This window comes from Phodopus roborovskii, unplaced genomic scaffold (genome assembly GCF_943737965.1).
Source record: "Phodopus roborovskii unplaced genomic scaffold, PHOROB, whole genome shotgun sequence".
NCBI classification, from domain to species: Eukaryota; Metazoa; Chordata; class Mammalia; order Rodentia; family Cricetidae; genus Phodopus; species Phodopus roborovskii.
Window position 1 is genome coordinate 34,404,972 of NW_026126517.1, and position 23,688 is coordinate 34,428,659.

Here is a 23,688-nt window from a genome sequence, read left to right on the forward strand (position 1 = left end):
GAAGGTTGTCAGTGCCTCCTGCTCGGCCAGAGCTTAGAAGGCTCTGGCACGGGATGGGAGGAAAGGAGAAAGATGAAGCTGTCTTTTCCTCTCAGACTCCTTTTGTGAAGATGAGTCTTCTGAGTGTCCGAGTTCTGGAGTGGAGGGTGCTGGGCAGGAGGAGAGAATAAAATGGGGGGGTTTGTCAAAGATGGAGTGGAGCAGCCCCAGAAGCACCTCTCAGGCAACAGCAAGGATTTCTCCCAGAGCCCCATTTTGATCATCCTGAAAATGTCAAAGTTGGCCATCTTGGGAAGACTGGCATTATTTCTGCAGCCGGAAACGGAAGGGTTGAGGCTGAGAGCAGTGAAGAACAAATGAAGCAGTAAGAATCCGACCATAGCTGCCTGCTTCCTAAGGCATCTGAGAGCAGGCCATAGCACCTGCTTCCTAGGGCATCTGAGAGCAGGCCATAGCTGCCTGCTTCCTAGGGCATCTGAGAGCAGGAAGAGCCTTACAGATGACAGAAAGCAGTGACCCCTCATAGACACTCAATGCAACCCAGCAGCATCACAGACTTCTGGAAATATGGCTAGTCAGCAAAGCTGCCCTGATGCTGAAGGGGAGAATAGTAGAAAGTTGAGAGAGGGTGTAACTCCTTAGGACTTTGTCCAGCCTTGGTGAGCCTCCTTTAGGGACATTGTAAGTAGGGTTTTGGGGGGTGCAGTTGAGTCAGAGCCCCACAGTATAGCTCTGGCTAGGCTTGAACTCACAGAGATCAATCTGTTTCTATCTATGGGATTAAAGGCATGCCCTGGTGTGGGTTTGCCTAACATTCAGAGAATGATGCTAGGTTTGGCTCCCTGGCTGGAAGGCTTGGGTTGTAATTCCTTTATATATATATATATATATTTTTTTTAATTTTTCTTTTGTCATTTGAACTTTTGAGTCTTATTTTAAATTGTCCCCTAGACATCTACTTTTGGCTACATAAAGTAATTTATATCAGGGTTGTAATTCTTGGACAAATTCCCAAAGCCCAATTCATCCTATAAAGTGGAGAGGAAATGAAGAAGAAAGGACAGAAGAAAGGAAAGAAAGGAAAAAGTGGGAAGAAGGAAAAAGGGATGGGGGAAAGGCCCAGTGGTGATGATTTAATTAAAATAATAAGGGTGTAGGATGGGGATATAGAACAATGGTAGAGTGCTCCCCTGGTTTACCAAGGCACTGAGTAAACAAAAAATGGCAGACCAACAAAAACATGGAGCTGGGGGGATGACCTAGTGGGTAAGACACTTGCTGTGCAAGCATGAGGACTGAGTTCACACTGCCAGCACCCATGTGATGCTCTAGCTGTAACCCCAGGGCTGTGGGGGCAGTGAACAGAGGACCTCTGGGACTTGCTGGCCACCAGTTCAGCAAGCGACCCCGTCTCAAGGGAGTAAGATAGAGAGTAACAGAGCAGGATACCCCATGTCCTCCTTGACATACACATGTGCACATACAACATACACACATAAACACATACACACACACACACACACACACACACACACACGCAAGCAAGCAAAACAAAATCATAGGCAGCAATAAGGATGTTTTGTGCTTGAGCTTCATTGGCCTTAGGGAAAACTGGGTCTAGGTTCACCTAGTTACCAATTCCCTCTCTGTGATTGGTTTGCTTGCTTGATTTTTGTCCTTCATCCCTATTCCTCTCTCTCTCTCTTTTAAACATTTATTTTGTGTGTGTATGCATTATCTGGCAATTCCATTTATTTGTTTTTGAGATGAGTTTTCCTTTTCTTTTTTCTTTCCTTTTTTTTTTTTTTTTTTTTTTTTTTTTTTAAGACAGGGTTTCTCTGTGTAGCCTTGGCTGTCCTGAAACTAGGCTGTCCTGAGAGTTGGAGATCCTTTTGCCTCTGCCTCGCAAGTGCTGGGATTAAAGGTGTGCACCACTACCCAGTGAGACAGGAGTACTGTATAGAAAAACCTGGAACCTTTCCTGTCTCCACTTTTAGTGCTGGAATTTATAGGCACTTTCTTTAGAAATGAGCCCCAGGCAACTTGTATAATAACCCCTGCAGAAAGAGGACCCCTACACCCCTCCCTGTCTCTTAGTTCTATCAGAGCTCCCACAGGAAGGAAGCTATGCTCACCACTACACCACCAATGCAATGAGCCAGGGCTGTTACACAGAGAAACCCTGTCTTGAAAAACCAAAAACCAAGCGAACAAACAAAACCCACACGAAACAAAACCAAAACAAACAAATAGAAACTTCCATAGGCATTTCAGTGGCCTGGCCTGGGGGAGGGTAAGCCTCAACAAACTTAACAGTTGAGAGTAGGGATACTGTCCCCAAAGGACAGTGGCATAAAATTGAAACTAGAAAGAATACTAAATGCTGGGTTTACAGAACCTTCAAAAGTCCAGCATCACAGGGGTGACCACGTAATTCAATGTAGGACACCCCCCCCCCAACAACCAGTCTAGAATCTTCTAAGAATAAAAGAGGGCACCTAAATACTTATGTCAGGACAACAGGTGTATTCATCACTTTTCTTGTGGTGGCAAAGTAACTGACAAAAACAATTTGAGGAAAGGAGGGTTTATTTGGGCTCCACTGTGGTAAGGGAGAGCCTAGCAGTAGGAACACAGGCAGCCACCTCACTGCATCTGCTGTCAGCAGGCAGAGGGAGGGAGGTGAATGCTCCTGCTCCTGGCTTTCTCCCTTGTATTCAGTCCTGGACCCTGACCCCAAGAGATGGTGCCATCCACATTGAAAGTCAAATCTCTTTTCTATACTTTTATAGAAAAGCACAGGAGTAGGTTTCCATGGTGATTCTACATTCAGTCAAATTGACCCTTAAGACTGACTACTACGGCAGGGTTAGAGTAGGACTGTCCTAGGAAAGTAACATTGCTTTAACTACAGCAGACAAGAGCTCAGCGAGTAGAGGGCTGGGCCATCTGAGCCCTGGGCCCTACCAACTGAATCACGGTGGCTCTCTGGGCACAGATAAGAAAAGGTACTTAGGGCTTATATCTTAACTTCACTGGAAGGTGACTGGGTGGGATGAGGACCTATTGAGACCCAAGTCACACATTTCCACTTCTACCCAAACTCTACTCTTCCCATACGTCTGCCTCCCACCTTCCACTACAGTGTATTTGTTTATACTCCTGCCTAGGTCAGCAATGTGAGTTTCTCACATCCATTCAAAGTTCCCCTAGAGTCCCTATGTCACCTGCCTCAGCCTTCTCAGGTTTCTGTAGCCCCTCTCAGGCTTTCTTTGAGGTGTGGCTCCTCTCTTTCCTGTGGGGTAAAGGATTTTTGTAGTGTTGTTTCCTGGCTCCTGCTACCTAGCCCTCAAGAACTGACCAGAATCCCCCAGCTGTTGACTCTGCCAGATTGACTTCCAAGCTATGTGCCTCCCTCCAGCCCAGAGCCCTGTCCCCTCCCAATGTGCTCCTGGTATCAGTCACTCAGAAAGCCAACTAGCTTCTCACGCAAAGGCATATAAACTTTGACCTCAGATTGGGTGTTAAACTCTGTGCCAAGGTCTCCAAACCTTCTGCCTGTCAATTAGCAAGGGATTAGCCAGGGCCCTATTCCTTCAGCTGTGGCTGGTAGTCCAGACAAGTCTTAGTGATAGTGAAGGTAAGGTCCCCATTAATCCAGAGCACAGGGTCTGGGGAGATGAAGGTCTTGGCTTAGAGCATGAGCTTGTGACCCTGAGGCTTCCCTTAGCAGGAAGAGCCATTGCCTGGAAACAAGATGCCAGAGTTTTAGGCTCTGATTTCATCTTCGCCAGGCCACTGGGCCTGTTCTTTCTGGCATCAGTTTCTCCAGCTAAGAAGGAAAAGAGGGACTGGTTTTATTAGCTAATAAAGGCTTTGGAGTAAAAATCCTGGTAGAGAACATAAGCCAAACAATGGGGCTTCCTGCGTTCCTGGCTGCAAGTCCCAGAACTAGGTCTTCCAGCCATGAGGAGCAGGCAGGCTCTCTGGAGCTAAGGTACTGGTAGGGACAACAGAAAAAGGAGGAAGAGAATGACTGTAGAGCAGGCTGAGGGATCTAGAAGGGTCTTTCTCCCACTTCCTGGCCAGGATTTATTTCTACACAAGCTCTTTCAATTCTCTGCTTCTTGCTCCAGAGTGAATACCATGATATTTCTTAGTGGGAGTCAGAGATGCAGTGAGTGGAATGACTCTAAAGATGCTGAGAAGGCCCACTTCACCTATGTTTGTTCTGTTACACAATTGATCCACCCCCCTTCTTTTCTCCTCTTTGTCATTTTTCTCCTCCTCCTCCTTGTTTTTATTTTTGCCAGTCTTGCTATGTCTGCTATCTACTCCTGGCTGGTCTAATATTACTATGTAGCCCAAGCTGACCTTGAACTCATGAAAACCATCGTGCTTCAGCTTCTCAAGTATTAGGGTTATAGGTATGTACCATCATGCCCAGCACTTGTTGCTTGGGGCTCAATACTACTGTTGCCATGTACCCATCTATAATGCAGTTTTGGCCACCATTTTTCTACCTCATAAACACTTGTATATCTAAGCTGGGCGGCGGTGGCGCACACCTTTAGTCCCAGCACTCAGGAGTCTGAGGCAGGCGGATCTCTGTGAGTTCGAGGGTAGCTTGTTCTACTGAGCAAGTTCTAGGACAGGTTCCCTAGCAATACACAGAAACCCTGTCTCAAAAACAAACAAACAAAAATCTGATTAATTTTTCATGTGCAGATTTTCTGCATTGGGACACAGAGGAAGAAGATCCAGATTGGATAAGGATCATAGCTATGGGGTCAGGTGTCCTGAGAATGGCTCTGAAGAAGTGCCGGAAAGAAGTGCGGGAATGGACATCAGAGGAACTCTAACTTGCTGTAGGGGGAGGATCCAGGCAGAAGCCATGCTTTATTTAAGACTCAAAATTGGGACTACTAGAAGCCCAGATGGGCAGACCTAGTAGGTTCTGCAGAGGTTCCAATTTATGTCTTCAGATACATACCAAAGTATTTAAGCAAAAGTGGTAACAGGAAGTCTGTACACACTTTGGGAGGCACGGTGGGGGGGGGGAGAGAAGGAGTTGAAAGAGTCAAGAAGCAAAGGGGAATCCATTCTTGAGGGAGCAGCTACAGGGACCTGAATGAGACTATGGCCGTGGGGCTAGACAGATGTCAAAGTAGACAGATGTGTTCTTGGTCCACTCTTTTCAGCACAGAAGCCTGAGTAATCTTGCTCAGATCATCCCTGCTCCACATTACAGATTCTCATGTTCCTCGGTGGGAGTACTTCTTGCATAGGGGCAAATGTCAGGAAAACACCCCCCCCCATTCCCACAACCTCCTCACATAACTAGTACCTGTGGAACCACTGTGCCTAGGAGGTGTACCCTCTATCAGGTGCATCCTCCAGGTAGATAGATGCCTGAGAGGCTTAATTCTTCATTCTACACTCAGCCCTGCTCAGTGTCATCTCAGACAGCATTCCCTGGGCCACCCCTTTTTCACAGTTGTGAACTGGCCTCTGCTTATCATTTTTGTTTCTCTTGACTTCCCCCACCCCCACTATGCCAGTCTCTGTGTTTTGTTGCTTATCACCTGTTTTCCCCCACCAGAGGGTAAACTCCATCAATGCAGCATTGCTAGATTCGGTCCTGTGTCCAGTGCGTAGTAGGTCCTTACAAATAGCTGGGCAATGCATAAGGATGGTTTGTGAGTGGAGTGGGAGGTGAGGGAGTGGATGAGGTTTTTTGTTTTGTTTCACTTTGTTTGTTTGTTTGTTGTTGTTTTGTTTTTCCTGGCCTTGGTCACAGAGCAGATGGTAGTGTTATTTCTGGGTTTGGGATCTCACAATGGAGGGAAGGTGAAGATGTTAATTAGGAACAGGTTGAGCTGAATTAACAAGTTTAGCGTTTCTCTTTAGAAATCTTACTCTGGGAGCACTCTTCAGGGCCCCAGAGCGCCTGCAAAACAGCTAGCTAGGCGTGCCGGGTGGTGCTGGATGTCCTGCCACTAAAAATGTGGACACACACTGTCAGGCCTTTGCTCTCAGGCAGAAGCCAAGCTCTGCACGCAAACCTGGCCCTTTGCACCGCCCGACTCTATTTAGTCGCACCCTTGCAAAGCTTAGAATACTTCTATCTCTCAAGCCCCACCCCAACGCCCCAAGACAGACTGGCCCTTTAAGAGCCTCACCCCCGGTTCCCCTCCCGCTGCTAGCGTGACAGCACTGGGACACGTGCCCGGTTGTGAGCTGGGTAGCTGGGTGGCTGCTCGCAGGCCTCCAGGCCCTTCTCACGCTACTCACGGACACCTCGCCCCCAGCCAGGTGGGGCAGGGACAGGCAGGCCGACCTCTGCTCCCGGAGGATGGAGCAATCTCAAGCACGCACACCCCAAGCTTGCGTGCGCTCCAAGCACCCCTCCGCTTTGTGGCCCCTGATCCTTCTGCCTACTTGCGTGAATCCTCCCTCCACCCTTTCCTCAGCTAGAGCCACAGTTCCCCGCCACTTGATTTCATTTTGTGGTCTGCTTCTGTATGCAAAAACATTAGCAAGCCTCTGGAGTCCAGGGGAAGCTACAAGAGGGGTCTCAGTCTTGTAGCTTGCCTAAGGTGACCCTAGAGGTGCGATCTGCACGTCCTCTATCATCCCCACCCTTAGATCAAGCAGCATGAACTTCGGTCAGTACCCAATCTGTGGGGGACAGAGTCAGTTCAATTGGCGCCACTGGCCTTCCTGTCCGTGACCTCGGGGCTGGGGTCGTTGTGCTTCTCACGCGAGCTTGGACTCAGGAACCAGAGAAGGAAAGTCACCAAGTCACCACCCAGCAGCTCTTCCTCCACCAGCCTTTCCTGGCATCATTGACTTTAAGTGGGCGAGAGAATCTTACACACCCAGGGTTTTTGGCGCACAAAAATAGTGGAAAGGAATCCCCATGGCCCGGGATGGAGTTCCCAATAACTGCTTTTTAGGCTGCTGTAGGATTTCCCCTCGAACCCCCTCCTTCAGCAGGATTCGGTGCCCATGGAGCATCTTGAAAGTGGGGTGTCCCAAGCCTTCACTTTTTAATGTGTCCGCACCTATATCAGGTGTCCCCATAATGGCTTCTTGCCTATCTCCCCCACCCCACCCACACCTAGAGCACTCCCTAAGGCTGCCCCTCCCCCTGGCCCACCACTAGGCTCCAAGGAAGAGGGCGTGGCCACAGACACAGAGTCCTATAAAGGTGGTGGTGCTTTCACCCTGACCCTGAAAGTTCTTTGGATCTTTCCCTGATCTTCCTTGGGGTCCCCAGAGAGCACACTCACAGCCAACGGTGAGTACTGAGGGCTCCTGGCTTGCCTCTCCTTCCCAAGAAAGGGTAAGTTTGGATGAAGGGCTGCTGGGTAGCCCCCCTCCATGATAAGAAACTAAGGTCCTTTTTTTTTTTTTTTTTTTTTGTGATCAGGCAAATTCCTTAGGGGGCAAACTAAGGGCAGAGAACTAAAAAGACTTGTAGCTAGTGTCAGATCTTTAGAAACAAATGAGATGCCCTCCACTTTCAGGTTAACTTCCACTGTCTCACTGATTAGTGGTGAGGAGGAAGGCTCTGGCATTCCTGCACATGTAGCCCCTTCCTCAGGACTGGCAGTGGAGGAGAGGGCTGCTCTCTGGGTGAGTAGGGTGGATATAGAGGAGATGCACTAAACTTTTCCTAGCTGTAGTCTTGTCTAATTTAAAAACTAACCCTGATGGCCTCTGCCCTCCCAAAGGGTAGCATGTCAGAGTTGAGAGTCTCTGGCAGGGCCTCAGCAACAGCCTTGGCACCACCCACTGCTCAGGGGTTCCCAGTCCCATCCTTGCTGGGATACAACTTGCTTGATAGACTGCTAGCTGGTGGAAATACAAGTTGCATTTCTCCTGGCTCTTCTTACAAAGGCTAGGGGTCCTTGGGGATACCAATTATTGAAAGACATTGTGCACACAGGCTGGCAGTATCCCCACTTCACTGAAGGAATTGGGTCTCTTGTGTGTTGGAGAGTCAGATCTTCCAGGAAGCCCCTCTCACTTCAAGGTAGCTGAACTATTTGGGGTAGAAGTTGTACATCTTCTTGCCTTCCATGGTTCAGATCTTCTTTTCCCAGGATCTGTAACTTCTGGATCTTTTTGTTTGTTTGTTTAGAAACAGGGTTTCTCTGTATAGCTCTAGCTGTCCCAGAACTAGCTCTATAGAACAGGCTGGCCTTGAACTCACAGATCCACCTGCCTCTGCCTCCTAAGTGCTGGGATTAAAAAGGTATGTATCAACACCCCCCCAACTGACTGGGACAATCTTGCTTTACCTCTGTCTCAGTTATATAACTAAAACCTCTAAGATAAAATGACTACTCCAAGGCTACTTGGACTGTAGTTCACTGCAAAGTGACTCTCCTGACTGTGCAGAGCCTTAGAGCAGTCTGCAAATTTGCATAGTTTTTCTAGAACAAGCTTAAAGAGAAAGTGTCCTCTTAGTTTTTTTTATTGAGATCCATTCTTGGCTTTTCTGATTCCAGTCAGTAGTTTCCTTATAGCCCTAGCCAGATGGGAATCTTCCATTTAGTTTTTGCTTTCTTACCACCTGCAAAAGTGGGGGAAGCCCAGGCTATTCATTCATGAGAATTGAGCACAATGAAAAGCCTTGCCTGGATTACTCTTACTAGGAGCTATTTCTAGCTGCTTTTAAAGTATGGCTCAGTTGAACTCGGAGAACCAGGGCTCAGAGAAATGTGGCTTGGGTGTTAGTTTTCTGTACCCTCTCCCATTCCTGTTCTCTACTGGGGTTATGTGGGTTTCTTTTGACCCTGAGATGAACAGAAAAACCTGATAATTCAATTTTTTATTTTCAAAGGGAGGCACCTGTGATAGTAGCTGGGCATTCCATGGAAATTTCCCTAAGAGCTCTGAATCCTGGCTCTGTCACTATTGCTGAATGACTTGGGGCAAATCAGTGACCCAATTGGAGGTTTATTTCCCTGCTAAAGAATGAAATGAGGCTGAAGGAGCAAATGATCTTTATTTCCCTATAGGATGGCTTCCCTAAAGGTGGCAGGTAGAACCCAAAGAAACTTCTTGGGTGATATGTGTTAATTGTGCATTTATTGAAATGGGTTGGGAGGTGGAAGCTGTGTTTAGACACAGAGGTTGTTTAAGATGATGCTGCCTGGGCTGGAGAGATGCCTCAGTCATTAAAGGCTAGGCTCACAACCAAAAATATAAGATGATGCTGCATAGTGGATGTAAAGCTGATTTTAGGAAATACAAAGTAAATGACAGCATTGGGGTTAATGGAAACCACAGACATTGGAAATCACTGTTTGAAATCTTGCAGTAGTAGTTAAGAGAGGTTTTCTGGAAGTGGATGACTTGGGTTGAAAGTGTTCCCACATTTCCTAGCTGTGTAACTTTGAGAATGTTAGTTACCCTCTCTGAGTCTTACTGCAGCCTTCCTCATAGGCTTGGGGCTAAGACTGAATTAAAAATGACTGTGTGAGTCTGGTGTTGGTGACACATGACTTTAGTCCCAGCTCTTGGGAGGCAGAGGCAGGCGAATATCTGTGAGTTCAAGGCCAGCCTGGTCTACAGAGCTAGATCCAGGACAGGCTCCAAAACAATACAGAGAAACCCTGTTTCAAAAAACCAAAATAATAATAATAATAATAATAATAATAATAATATTCTCCCTCTCGTGTGTGTGTGTGTGTGTGTGTGTGTGTGTGTGTGTGTGTGTGTGTGTGTGTAGTATGATCAAAACCAAACCACACTTAGCTTCCAGGGTACTTCTCTGTAAGAGAGCTCAGTCCACCTGACCTGAGCTTTCTGTGTGTGTGTGTGGGGGGGGGGGAAACTATGGAATTTTTGGCACATGGTGGCAGTTCAACAAATAATCTTTGTCTCCTTCCATGCCTAGTAAGAAGCTCTAGGTAACAGGCTTCTTTCCTTGGCGACCCTTTAGGATATTTGTCTCTTACCCTCAGTCTGACAGTCTGTTTTTTCTTTCTTCTTGCCTCACCTCTCAGCAGCCATCTAGATCATGTCTTCCATGTGTGGACTTCTAAACTTCATGTCAGTCACAGAGCTGCTCCTAGCCATCACCATCTTCTGCCTTGGATTCTGGGTGATCAGAGCCACAAGGACCCAGGTCCCCAAAGGCCTGAAGAGTCCACCAGGGCCCTGGGGCTGGCCCTTCATTGGGCATGTCCTGACCCTGGGGAAGAACCCACACCTGTCACTGACAGAGCTGAGCAAGCAGTATGGGGACGTCCTGCAGATCCGCATTGGCTCCACACCTGTGGTGGTGCTGAGTGGCCTGGACACCATCCGGCAGGCCCTGGTGCGGCAGGGAGATGACTTCAAGGGCCGGCCAGACCTCTACAGTTTCAATTTCATCAGTAATGGCCAGAGCATGACTTTCAACCCAGACTGTGGACCAATGTGGGCTGCTCGGCGGCGCCTGGCCCAAAATGCCTTGAAGAGTTTCTCTATAGCTTCAGACCCAGGTTCTGTATCCTCTTGCTACTTGGAGGAGCATGTGAGCAAGGAAGCTGATTACCTAATCAGCAAGTTCCAGAAACTGATGGCAGAGGCTGGCCACTTTGATCCTTACAGTTATTTGGTAGTGTCAGTGGCCAATGTGATCTGTGCCATGTGCTTTGGCCAACGTTATGACCATGACAACCAAGAGCTGCTTAGCATAGTCAATCTGAGCAATGAGTTTGGGAAAGTTACTGGCTCTGGATACCCAGCTGACTTCATACCTGTCCTCCGCTATCTACCTAACTCTTCCCTGGATGTCTTTAAGGACTTGAATACGAAGTTCTACAGTTTCACACAGAAGTTAATCAAAGAGCACTACAGAACATTTGAGAAGGTAGAGGCTGGGGAGAGGCAAATGGTTGTGGGAAGCAGGCAGGGTTCTGGGCCAGAACGTAACAGGCAGGTTTGAAGCCAGTAACAGAATGCACTCCATCCTCAGCAGGCCAATGGAACTTCTCTTGTCCAATCCTTCTGTGTATCAATCGGATGAGGGCCACTGAAGAGGAGGAGCCCTGTGTCAGTTCCTGTTGAACCAGGAAGATTTTTAAAAAAAAATCCTGTCTCATGGCCTCATGGTAGAAAAAAAAAAAAAATTAGAGAACGTCTACTTACTAAGAGTGTCAGGCTCTGTGCTTTCAGGGTCCCTTGAGTTGGGGGTCGCCAGTTCTCTGAGATAGGAAAGAGGCTTGGAGGCACAATGAGAGGCTATGACTATAGCCTCAGTGTGTCACCTCTTGAACAAAGGTGCTATTGACAGTGAGGGGCCAGGCCTAGATAGCGAGGTCAGTCTGGACTTGGGACATGTCTCACCTTGTGCTCCTTTGCTCCCAGGGCCACATCCGGGACATCACAGACAGCCTCATTGAGCACTGTCAGGACAAAAGGTTGGATGAGAACGCCAATGTCCAGCTGTCAGATGACAAGGTCATCAGTATCATTTTTGACCTCTTTGGAGCTGGTACGTCCTCTTCAGTGTATCATTTCTGTGCTCAGGTGCCCCAAGCTGCCTCATAACTAACTTCTCCCTCTGTTCTATTCTGTTCAGGATTTGACACTGTCACAACTGCTCTCTCTTGGAGTTTCATGTACCTGGTGACAAACCCTGGGGTGCAGAGAAAGATCCAGGAGGAGCTGGGTAGGTGGTAGCTCCATGCAAAGGACTCTAAGTAGGGGACCCTGATAAAGTCTGGGTAACCCCGTAATTCTCTTGAATCCCTGTATTCTGTAGACACAGTGATTGGCAAGAATCGAAGGCCCCGGCTTTGTGACAGATCTCAGCTGCCCTATCTGGAGGCTTTCATCCTGGAGACTTTCCGACATTCATCCTTTGTCCCCTTCACCATCCCCCACAGGTCAGGCCACAGAGTCATTGATATTAGGCCTTAGTGTACATAGCCAGTGAGGGCTCCTGAGAGGGACATGGCATGGGAGATGGGGGTAGATTTCCCTTATGGCACTGAGCCTGACTGAGCTTCCACTATCCCCAGCACAACAAGAGATACCAATCTGTGTGGCTTTTATATTCCCAAGGGACGTTGCATCTTTGTGAGCCAGTGGCATATTAACCATGACCAGTAAGTTGATGGGGCAGTGGAATCTCCTGGGTGGGCTAGGTTCATCCTCTCCTGGGCTGCAGACCCTCCTGCCCTTTGGGGATTGACCTAATTGATGTTTATAAGCCCCTGAACATCTTCTTCAACTGTCTTGTTTTGCTTACAGGGAACTGTGGGGTGACCCAGACAAGTTCCGGCCTGAAAGGTTTCTTACCTCCAGCGGCACTCTGGACAAGGTCCTGAGTGAGAAGGTCATTCTCTTTGGTTTGGGCAAGCGGAAGTGCATTGGGGAAACCATTGGCCGATTGGAGGTCTTTCTCTTCCTGGCCATCTTGCTGCAGCAAATAGAATTCACTGTGTCACCAGGGGAGAAGGTGGATATGACTCCCATCTATGGGCTGACTTTAAAGCATGCCCGCTGTGAACACTTCCAAGTGCAGATGCGGTCTTCTGGGCCTCAGCATCTCCAGGGTTAGACTGCTCTGTGTGGTCAATGGAACAAAGGACTGTTCCAAGGATTTAACTTCAGCCAGAAACACAGATTCTGGGGTTGTGCCTGCCTCCTACTTCGGACTTGTTTCTTCACATATTGATCACAGACACTGGGCACAGCAGAGGCCCACTGGAACTTCAGGGCCTTCCCAAGCTCACCAGCAACTAGGAGGTCTGAAATGGTAAGGAGGTTCCTGGGTCTCAGAGCTCCCCAGGTGCTCCATTGGCTGACCAGTTTGGAAAATGCTTAGAGCAAGTCATGCCAGGATCTGTCAGGTATAAAGGAGAAGCCCAGAACAGAGGGAGAAGACATCTTAAAATACTGCCACAGAGGTGCTCTTGCCATTTGCTAGGGCTGAACAGCCTTCCCACATGGGTCTAGGATGCTGTCTGTGGGGATCACCTTTATTCATCCTACATAGGAATAAGCAGGGTGCTCCTGTCCTTGCAAAGCTCCTATTCCTATTCAGGAAGTGCTGGGTCTTGTGTCTAGGAAGATCCAAGAACAGAGGGAACGACTCTCTGGGCAGTAGGACCAGGTCTAGAGTAAAGGGACGACTCTTAAGACAGGGCAGCTTAGGCTGCCTCTGAACTTGCTGTGTAGCCATATTTTTTTTTCTGGTTTTACTGACATACAAAGTGCTAGGATACAGTCATGGACCACTATACCATCTCTTGGTCTCTCTTCTTTACTGTATAAAATGTTCATTTAAAAAAATGTTTGTACCTAAGACATTTTTTTGGCCTGTATTTTGTTTATGCATTTATATTAGTCATATCTTAAGAGCTTTAGATCAATGCATTTAATACCACAGAGAAAACGCTAACTCAAGTATCCAGAAATATGTAGGAAATACCTACCTGAGCTAAATAAAATATTACCTGATTACTACACATGGAGAGCTGTTTTGCTATTATTATTGATTTCTTTTCTTCTCTGTTTTTTGTTCTTTTTTCTTTTCTTTCTTTTTGAGACAAGATTTCTCTGTGTAACATTCTAGCTGTCCTAGAACTTGCTATGTAGATGATGAGGGCCTTGAATTCACAGAGCTCCACCTACCTCTGCCTGCTGAGAACTGAGTTCAAGGCCTGTACCACCACTGTCTAGCCATGTGGAAAGGTTTTCAACCTGAAGTTAAGCCACATTCACACCTTGACTTCAATCTTATGCAGTGTTTTCCTGTGGGGAAGAGAGGAGCAGCAATGGAGAGGTGAAAGGACTGCTCTCAGGTGGACTGTTAGTGGTGCCGGCCTCTCTAATTTGTCACAAATGATACAGTGTATTCTCTTGCACTCTAAACAAAAGACTGCTTTCCCAATTCCACAAGGCTGGTGGAAGGGTCTGATCCATAAGCATATAATCTAATATGTATTAATCAGGGTTTTACCAGTCCAAATAAAGGAACATATGTTCTTGAGCTGGTGATGGGACTGAGTGAGGAGGGATGCTGGGATCCTAGGTCTTTGGAAGGGGGGCATCTGAGCAGAGCCTTCCTTAAGAATGAGAAGCAGTCTCTTGAGGGGCTCACATATCAATGCTGAAGCCTCATCCCTCAGGAATGTCAGAGAGGCAGTGCCAGATAGGGGTGATCTTCAGACAAGCTGTATTTGATCACAAACAATATATCACCACAGAAGGGTGGTTAAGTGTAGCCAATATGATGCATCTCTATCTACTTGTCTGTCAACTTCCTAGATCTGTTTGTTTATTTTTGGATACAGGGTCTCAATTTGTGGTTTAAACTGGCTCCAACTCTTGATCTTCAAGTCTTAACCTCCCGAGAGCTGAGATTTGCAAGCATGTACCATCAAGCCTGGCTAACATCCTAGATTGTAGGGGCAATGACCAGCTCACAGAAAATGAGCATTCTAACTTTGAAATACCCAGATTGTGATCCAGGCCTTTTTAGGAAAGCAATTGCCCACAAATCTGGGACAGAGGATGTAGTAAAAAAAGACAATCCTAGAACACTTGGTCATGCCAGATGGTAAAGATGCTACAAAGATTCCAGGAATGGATGGAATCACCCTGGAACAAGCTTGAGTAGGTTTCAGCTCCTGAAGACAGGATAGTTTGAGTATTGACAATAATTTCTACTGGGTATGGTGGCACATGTCTTTAATCTCAAAACTATACAAGAGAATTGCTTTGAGTTTAAATCTGGCGAGGGGTGCATAGCAAGACACTGACTCAAAAATATGTCCCCATAAATTAAAACCCTTCAAGTGTGTGTGAATCTATGAGCTCATGAAAATTTAATTTTTTATAAGAGATTATTTTATGCATTTTGGATGTTTTGCCTGCATGTATGTATGTGCACTGTGGTGGTTTGAAAGAAAATAGCCCCTAAAGGAAGTGGCACTATTATTAGAAGGTATGATGGCTATTCTTGGTTGTCAACTTGACTCTATCTGGAATAAACTATAATCCAGAAATGGAGGGCACACTTGTGATCTGGATCTTGAGGCAAGAAGGCAATAGGCTTTTGATGAATATCTTGAGGCAGGATGATGCACACCTTTAATCCAGACCTTGAGGCTGGAAGGCACACCTTTAATCTGGGCTACACCCAGATTAAGCCTATATAAGGATAAGGGAAGAAGGAATGTGTTCATTCTTAGCCTGCTTGCTCTCACCTCATCAGCACATCCATTGGTTCACTGGCATTGGGGCCTACTTTGGAATTTCAGCATATACAGAAAACCAACCGAGACAGTCTTGTGGGACTAAGCAGCTACTAGATTCTTGGACTTTCCATTCATAACTAGCCATTGTTGGACTGCAATCTGTAAGTAATTCTAATAAATTCCCATATATAAATTTAGAGTCATTCCATAAGTTCTGTGATTCTAGAGAACCCTGACTAATACAGGAGGTGTGGCCTTAGAGTGGGTGTGGCCTCGTTTGAGGAAGTGTATCACTGTGGGGATGGGTTTTGAGGTTTGCTATGCTCAAGCTACTCCCAGTGTCACAGAGCACTTCCAGTTGCCTATGGATCAAAGATGTAGTATCCTCAGCTCCTTATCTTGCACTATGTCTGCCTACCTGCTGCTATGTACTACCATGATGATAATGGACTGAACATCTAAATTGTAAGCCACCCCAATTAATTGTTTTCTTCTACAAAGAGTTGCTATGATTATGGTGTCTCTACACATCAATTGAAACCCTAAGACATACACCATGAGCTTGACTGGTTTTCTCAGAGGACAGAAGAGGGTGTTAGATTCCTTGGAACTGGAGTTATGGATGATTGTGGAAGAGCAAGAAGAGCTTTTAACTTCTAAGCAATCCCACCAAAATTTCACCTCAATAATGCTGTTCTCCTCTTCCTTTTCTTCTTTTTGGTTTTTCGAGACAGGGCTTCTCTGTAGCTTTGGAGCCTATCCTGACACGCTGTAGATCAGGCTGGCCTCGTACTCACAGAGATCCTCCTGCCTCTGCCTCCCGAGTGCTGGGATTAAAGGCATGTGCCACCAACGCCCAGTCTCTGTTCTCTTCTTAAGGACCATTAATTTCTCAGTTCCAGTCAAACAACATTGAGTATCCCAGCAAAGATTTCCCTTTAGCAGTTCTGTTAAGTACAGCTGATTCTTTAGCTTCAACTAACCAGAACCACAGAATCTTAGTTAAAAATAACAAATGGTATACTTACCTAGCAGGGGAGATACCACGATCATGAAGGTGCTTTTCCTAGGGAGAGGCTTATCCATTTCACTCCGGATGTGCTGACCCCTGCGATTTCTCCAAATGCAAGAAACTCAAAGACTGCATAATTTGTGGTAGTGGGGACCAGGTTTTCGTTCTCCCCTGAAACAAACAAACAAACAGACAAACGGTGCTACAGAGTCTTTAAATGTCCCTCTGAAACTTCACAAGCCAGGTTTCTGTCAACTGCACACTCGCAACGTTCTCATATTCTGAGCTCCTTTAGAACAACTCACTGAACTCTCAATGTTCCATGCCTTTTCTAGCCCAAAATTCCAAGGTCCTTCTGCAACCTCTGCCCCCAAAATATGATCAGGTCTGTCACAACAATACCCCATTTCTGGTACCACTTGTCTCAGTGTGGGTTCCTATTGCTGGGATGAAACACCATGACCAAAAACCAACTTAGGGAGAAAGGGTTTATTTTGCTTATATTTCATTTTTGAAGGAAGTAAGGATAGAAACTCAAACAGGGAAGGATCCGGGAAGATCCACGAGCTGATCTAGGGGCCATAGATGAGTGCAGTTTACTGGCTTGATTCTCCTGGCCTGCTCAACCCTTTCTTGTAGAACCCAGGACCCAGCTCAGGAATAACATCGCCTACAATGGGCTGAGTCCTTCCCCATCAATTACTAATTAAAAACGCTTTATAGGCTTGCGTATATTCTCTCACACACACCCTACCACTCTCCGAGACAGGGTTTCTCTGTATAACCCTGGCTGTCCTGTAACTCATTCTGTAGACCAGGCAGACCTCAAATTCACGGAGATCGCCTGTCTCTGCCTCCCGAGTGCTGGGATTAACGGCGTGCACCACCACCTCCCGGCCCCAGGTCTTATTCTTATGGAAGAATTTTCTCAATTGAGGTTCCTGCCTTTCAGATAACTCTAGTTTGTGTCAAATTGACAAACTAGCCAGCACACTTCCAGCATTTTTTTCCCGCTGGCTCCCTCAATCGCTGCCCTCATCGCTGTTTCTCTTAAATTTCCCGGGAGTCCCGCCCCCTGATCTCTTCGCTCCTGCGTATTACGCTATCAACGGAAGTGACATCACTCCAGGTCGGTGAGGCGTGGGGGCGTTTCCGGCGCGGTGGTGGTGGCTGCGGAGGTGGGCGTGAAGCCCCGTGGTGTTTTGGCGTCGTGGGATCGGCTTGGTGTGGTGTGGTGTGCTACGCAGGCTGGTGTAGACGGTGGGAGGTGAGCGTGAGGGAGGCCGGGTGTTCGCGGTGCTGGTTGGTTGGCGCTTCCGGGGTGGTCAACTCAGTTTGGTTTTTAGTCTGCGAGCTTCCAGGCCTTGTATTGGCAGGCAGGAACTGAGGGTGTGTGTGTGCGCGCCTTGTAGACCTTTATATATTGGCAGGCAGGAACTCTGTGTGTGCGTGTGTGGGTGTGTGTATGTAGGAACTCTGTGTGTCTGTGTACGCGCGCAGGCATCGGGTACTCACTGGGTTAGGTCTAGACATAGCCCAAGGGTTTGGATGTGAAGTGCGAGTCCCGATATAGAGAGATGTGAGGCGACTGCGATCTGATCTCTCAGGCAAGCTTAGGTTACCACTGCGACTTGCTCTCTCTCTCATTCACTTTGTTTCCTTCCATTTCCTTTCGGCCACTGAGGTTAACAGCCGGGAAGAGTGCGATTTCCACATAGTGGCTGGCAACTGACATACTTGGATAGAAAATGATGCCCAACCAGTGAGCACACTTGGTGCACTGCTCGCGTTGTCAGTTCTTTCTGTGACCTGACTGCATCTGTTAGTAAAACCTGATCTGTGGTTTAAGTGTTGGTGTGAATTGGAGGAATAGTCCTCACCACCTTCGTCAGTTGATTTTCAGTCTTCCAATTGCAAAGCTAAGAGGAGCCTTAATCCTTCCACAATACAAATGACTAACTCTGAGCTGTTAGTATCTCACCTGGAGCCCTGAGCTGTAACCCAGTTTTTTGTTATGCATTGGGCACAAATATCCTAGTTGTTGGTTTCTCTGAAGTAAAAGTGGTTGCAAAGTACCTTTTTTTTTGGTAGACGTTCTCACTGTGTAACTCTGGCTGGCTTAGAACTCTCTGTCTAGACCAAAAAGGCCTTTTGCATCTGCCTCGCTGGGATTAAGGCATGTCCCACCACAGGTTTTGGCTTTTTAACTACCAAGGATTATTGGTTTTGGTGTTGTGCCCACCCAGCTGCTTTAGAGATTATAAGTGTATACCACTATACCTGACTCTGCTTGACAGTTTCTAATAAAGTTAAAAGAATTTCGACTCTGATTGTACAAATGTTAGTTATTTAAAATGGAACTTAGAATTGAAAATAGTCCAACTGTTTATTTTGGTAGACAGACTAAAATAATTGAGTTGTACCTAAGTGATACAGTACAGACAATGTAATTAACTTTTGCTTCATACAACAGGCAAATTTCACAGATGTACTGTTAATGAAAGGAAGTCAGACATGAACCTGCATGATTCCACTTGTGTGAAGTCTTAAAACAGCATAAATTGATCTTTCATGATGTCAGAATAGCAGCATCTTTATAGAGACACAGTGGAGCTCCTTGTGATATTTAGGTTATAGGTCCATGGAGGATTACTGTGAAAAATTTTGGATGACCAAGTGTCATGATGCATACCTGTAATCAACAGTATCCACCCAGGAACTGGGGGATCTTGAGTTTGAGCCTGCCTGGGCTACATAGTGAGGCCATGTGTTAGGTTTGTGTAGTGATACTCTTTGAGATTATAACTAGATGGAAAAGTAGAAAATAAAAGGCCTCACTATTTGTCCTGTGCTAGGGATGTAACTCAGTAACAGAGTTTGTTTAGCAAAAAGCACAGGCTCTGGGTTTGATTTGCTAAACATGCATACACTTGAGTTTGAGGCCAGCCTGGTCTACAAAGGTACACAGAGAAACCCTGTCTTGAAAAGTAAAAAAAAAAAAAAAAAAAAAAAAAAAGTTATTTTATTTTTACGTGTATGAGTGTTACCTGAATGTATTTCTGAGCATCATGCATGTGCAGTGTTTGAGAAGGCCAGTAAAGGGCATCAGATCTCCTGGAATTGGAGTTAAAAGTTATGAACCACATTGTGTATGCTGGGTATTAAATTGGGATCCTCTGAAAGAGCAGACGTTTTTTTCACTACTGAGCCTTCTCTTCAACCCTTTTTGTTCAGCTTTTTAATTTTTAAAAAAGTTTTGACGGTGCTAAAAATTAAACTCAGAACTTTGTTCTTGCTAGGCAAATACTCCTCCACTGCTGGGTCACATCCCCAGCCTTCTCTTTGAAAAATTTCTGAACTATCATCTGTAATGCATACATACACTAAAACAACTGCATGGTTTTGGTGTTTTTTTGTTTTTTTTTTTTTTTTGTTTTGTTTTGTTTTGTTTGGGTTTTTTTTTTTTTTTTTTTTTTTTTTTTTTTTTTGAGACAGGGTTTCTCTGTGTAGCACTGGTTCTCCTGGAACTCACTCTAAAACAACTGTATGGTTTTGGTGGGTTTTTTTGTTTAGTTTTGTTTTGTTTGGGATATTTGTTTGTTTGTTTTGTTTTTTTTGAGACAGGGTTTCTGTAGACCTGGGTGGCCTCAAACCATGGCTCTGCCTCTGGAGTGCTGGTATTAAAGGCACGTGCCACCACCACCTGGTGTCTACATGGTCTTTGTATACCTGTATATCAATATTGCTTATTAATCTGCATGTCCCTACTTATTAATCTGCATGTCACTACAGAAAAAGGTTTTTGGTTTTGGTTTTTGAGACAGAGTCTTAGTGTGTAGTCCTGCTGACCTAGAACTCTGTGTAGACCAGGTTGGCCTCAGCTTAGATCCACTTGCCTCTGTCTCCCCTCTTACACCCTCAACACTGGAACTAAAGGTGTTTTCAGCTGGGTATGGTGATATATAACTTTAACGCCATCACTCAGGAGGTAGAGGCAGACAAATCTCTATGAGTTTGAGGTCTATGTAGCTAGTTTTAGGCCAGCCACTTACAATGGTAAGACCCTGTCTCAAACCAATAAAACAAAAGTAGAAAATAATATAGAGGTGTGTGCCATTATGGGCCTCTTCTTACCGAAACTGTCTTATTATTTTTTTAATACTTTACTTCCGACAGAGTGTGGCCAAATAGCACTAAGTACAGAGAACCTGACATACTTGCTGATGTAAGTTTTTCTTCACGGTGCACTGAACGGCTCCTTCTCTTCACAGTGACTCCACATCTGGAACATGGCTATGGATTGGCTAGGCAGTATTGTGTCAATCAACTGTGGAGATAGCTTGGGTGTCTATCAGGGAAGAGTGTCAGCAGTGGATCAGGTCAGCCAGACCATTTCTCTTACTCGGCCCTTCCACAATGGAGTGAAGTGTCTTGTACCAGAAGTCACCTTTCGGTAAGTGTCCTGACTAAAACTCAAAATCCCAGTCTGGTGGTCTGATTGACTGTTTTCTTGTCTGGGTTCTGTTTTGCATTGTGTTTTGTCAGGAAGGAGAGCTCATAGTCTTATGGGTCTTAGAGTTCTGCTGCTACTCTCAGGGAAGACTCTATGTTATAATACAGTTTCAAGCTAATGATTAAGGGTTCATGAAACCTGTTTATTACCTCTGTTAGACATGGCATTTTATTTAAATTCATCGAAGTTTTTTTTTTCAATATTATATGTGCTTTTCTGCATCAAAGGTGGCATCATTTTCCCCCCTTAGCATAAATGTGTATGTCTTTGTAGATTTGTCTGATTTGTCCTCAGGAGCACACTATAGCCAGTAACTAAAGTCCTTAATTATAGGAGTTCTTTTCTTAATATTAATCAACAGAGTTTATTCAGTTGTATCTTCACATCCCCATCTTCATCACTTTGAGAGTATCCTCCTGTATTTATATTCCCAAATAGGATGTCAGGTGTGAGCTTCCTTATTTTTCTGAGCAATTCCTTCATATTGATGCCTGCCCATACAACCTTTTGGTTGAGTACCTTTCTTTTTCTTTTTTTTCTTTTAGTTTTTTTTAGATTATTTTTAATTATGCATTTGTATCTGGGGTATGTTGAGTTACTTGCAGAGGCCAGAAGAAGGTTGGATGCCTTGGAGCTAGAGTTACAGACCAATGTGGCTGCTGAAAACTGAATTTGAGTTCTTTGTAAGAGCAGAAGTGCCCTTTTTTGTGTTTTGTTTGTTTGTTTTTGATTTTCAAGACAGGGTTTCTCTGTAGCCCTGGTTGTTCTGGACTCTGAGACCAGGCTGGCCCCAAACTCACAGATTGGGATTCCTTTGTCGCTCTTAGTGCTGGGATTAAAGGTGTGCACCAGAGCCAAGTGCAGCAGGTGCACTTACTGATGAGGCATTGTTCTAGCCTCAGGGGTACCTTCTCTGAGCTGCTTATCTCTGTGGTTTCTGGCCTGGTTCTTTTCATTTGTGTTTGAGATGTACTCTTCCTCTTTAAGACCTTATTTCATCTCTTCTGTGTCTTGAGCACCAACATTTGCTGTACTGTTTCTGTGTTCTAATAATTGACCTCCCTCATGTGAAGCTCCCCTCCCCCGTTGGAGTCCGTACTATTGTTCAGATGAAAATAATTTGCCTTCACTCGGTTTTGAAGCTTTATTTTTCTAGTCTCTTGTTTGTTTTTTTCTGTCATCCTGATTATCTCTTGACTGGCTTACATATGATTTAATTGCCAAATTCAGGAGTGTTCCCTTCTCTTGGTTTCTTCAACTTGCCTCTAACATTTTTCTTTTTAGGTTCAAAGATTGGTTTATTCTGGGTTCTGACTTTTTTTTCTCAACATTGGATTAGAGCTTCTAAACTTTTCTACATAAACATTCTTTTTTCTTAGACTCTTGAGATAGGGTTTCAACATGCCGCCCAGGCTGGCCTGTGTTATGAGTATGTTTTCCCTGCTGGTCTGGTCCCACCGCTGTACCAGCCTCAAATAACACATAGAGACGCTGTATTAGATATATTTTATTGACCTAAGTATTTCCACATGGTCTCATCTTACCGGAGAGAGGGCCCGGCGTTCTACTCTCTCCGTCCTCCATATTGAATTTCTTCCCTACTTCTTCCTCTCTCCTCCTAGTCTCCTAGTCCTGCCTATTTTGCTTTCCTATTGGCTAACAGTGCTTTATTCATTAACCAATACAAGAAACATATCCACAGAGTTCTGCTGGCCTCTGCCTCCCCATTACTGGGATTAAAAGAATGAGCCACTATGTCTGGTTCTTAGACATTTTAAAGTAACTATAGCATATAGGCATAGAAAGTAGGCATATAAATAAAACTAGTGCTATTCAACCATAAAGAAGTGATTTAAAAATAATTCTATGGTATTAAATGTGAAATGTAGTTGGATACTAATGAGGTGGCTGTGCTTATTTATTTTTACCTAAAGAATTCAATCTTGGGTGAATATTTGATGTACTACACAAAATATTTTCATTTTTTCATGTTAACTGATACACTGATTTTATAATTGTCTGTGCTGGGAATGATGATTCACATGTGTGGCATAAAATGGAACAAGTGTATTTAGAGCCATTTCAGAAATGATAGAAAATTCTGTACTAAGCAAAATTCATTTTAACTTCCTTTAAAATATATATGTGCTGGCTGGTAGTGGCACACACCTTTAATCTCAGCACTGGGAGGCAAAGGCAGGTAGATCTTTTAGTTCAAGGCCAGCCTGGTCTACAAAGTGAGTTCCAGGACAGCCAGGGCTGTTACACAGAGGAAAAACCTTATCTCAAAAAACAAGCAAACAAATAAAATTATTTTAATGTGTGTATGTGTGTACTCAAGTGTGTGTGTGTGTGTGCTCTGTGTGCATGTAGGAAGTCAGAAGAGAACTGGAGTGACAGTTGTGAACTGCCATGTGTGTGCTGGGAATAGAACCCAGGTCCTCTGGAAGAGCCATAAGTGTGCTCTTATGAAGAGCCATCTCTCCAGCCCAACCTTTGTGTGTGTGTGTGTGTGTGTGTGTGTGTGTGTGTGTTTTGAGATAGGGTTTCTCTGTGTAGCCCTGGCTGTACTAGAACTTGTCCAGTAGACCAGGCTGGCCTGGAAGTCAGAGATCTCCCTGCCTCTGCCTCTTCCTCTGAGTGCTGGGATTAAAGGTGTGAGCCATTACTGCCTGGCTTTTTTTTCTTTTTTTAATGAAACTTAAGTTAGTAAGCAGCAAGTTTTAGAATCAAACTTCTAACACTATACACTTTGGAAATTAGCTAATTTGATACTTACATACTGAGAAATGACTGTAGGAAGATATTGAAAGTCTTTGTTTTCATAATAAAACTATTATGTTTCTATCAGACCTTTGTAGAGTAGAAACCCTGCAGTTTATAATGTGCAGTAATCTCATCTTTGAGCTGAGATGTTTTAGGCAGTGATACTGGGTTGGATGGCATGTCAG

General features: G+C 45.2%; 2 protein-coding genes and 1 non-coding gene across 4 annotated transcripts in view; all 3 read left to right on the plus strand.

The window, feature by feature from the left end:
- The first annotated feature begins 7,203 nt into the window (after nucleotides 1–7,203).
- On the plus strand, nucleotides 7,204–13,480 carry LOC127231800 (cytochrome P450 1A1). Of its 2 annotated transcripts, none has more exons than XM_051197556.1 (7): nucleotides 7,204–7,303; nucleotides 10,023–10,873; nucleotides 11,371–11,497; nucleotides 11,585–11,674; nucleotides 11,768–11,891; nucleotides 12,027–12,113; nucleotides 12,259–13,480. In XM_051197556.1, exons 2-7 carry the CDS (start codon nucleotides 10,037–10,039, stop codon nucleotides 12,566–12,568), a joined length of 1,575 nt encoding a protein of 524 aa, XP_051053513.1. In that variant the 5' UTR covers nucleotides 7,204–7,303; nucleotides 10,023–10,036; the 3' UTR covers nucleotides 12,569–13,480. The 2 variants fall into 2 exon arrangements, with proteins under 2 accessions (XP_051053513.1, XP_051053514.1); XM_051197557.1 differs by having other exon boundaries at nucleotides 7,207–7,303; nucleotides 10,026–10,873.
- Nucleotides 13,481–16,232: 2,752 nt separating this feature from the next.
- LOC127232016 (U1 spliceosomal RNA) lies at nucleotides 16,233–16,397 on the plus strand. The gene has a single exon (XR_007835321.1). It is a non-coding gene; the product is annotated as a U1 spliceosomal RNA (small nuclear RNA).
- A 993-nt stretch (nucleotides 16,398–17,390) lies between these two features.
- Nucleotides 17,391–23,688, plus strand: part of Edc3 (enhancer of mRNA decapping 3) — a 34,598-nt gene continuing 28,300 nt past the window's right edge. Inside the window, exons 1-2 of the mRNA XM_051197560.1 lie at nucleotides 17,391–17,491; nucleotides 20,496–20,677. Coding sequence (XP_051053517.1) covers nucleotides 20,514–20,677 — 164 coding nt within the window. The 5' untranslated portion in view covers nucleotides 17,391–17,491; nucleotides 20,496–20,513. The remainder of the gene's footprint in view (nucleotides 17,492–20,495; nucleotides 20,678–23,688) is intronic.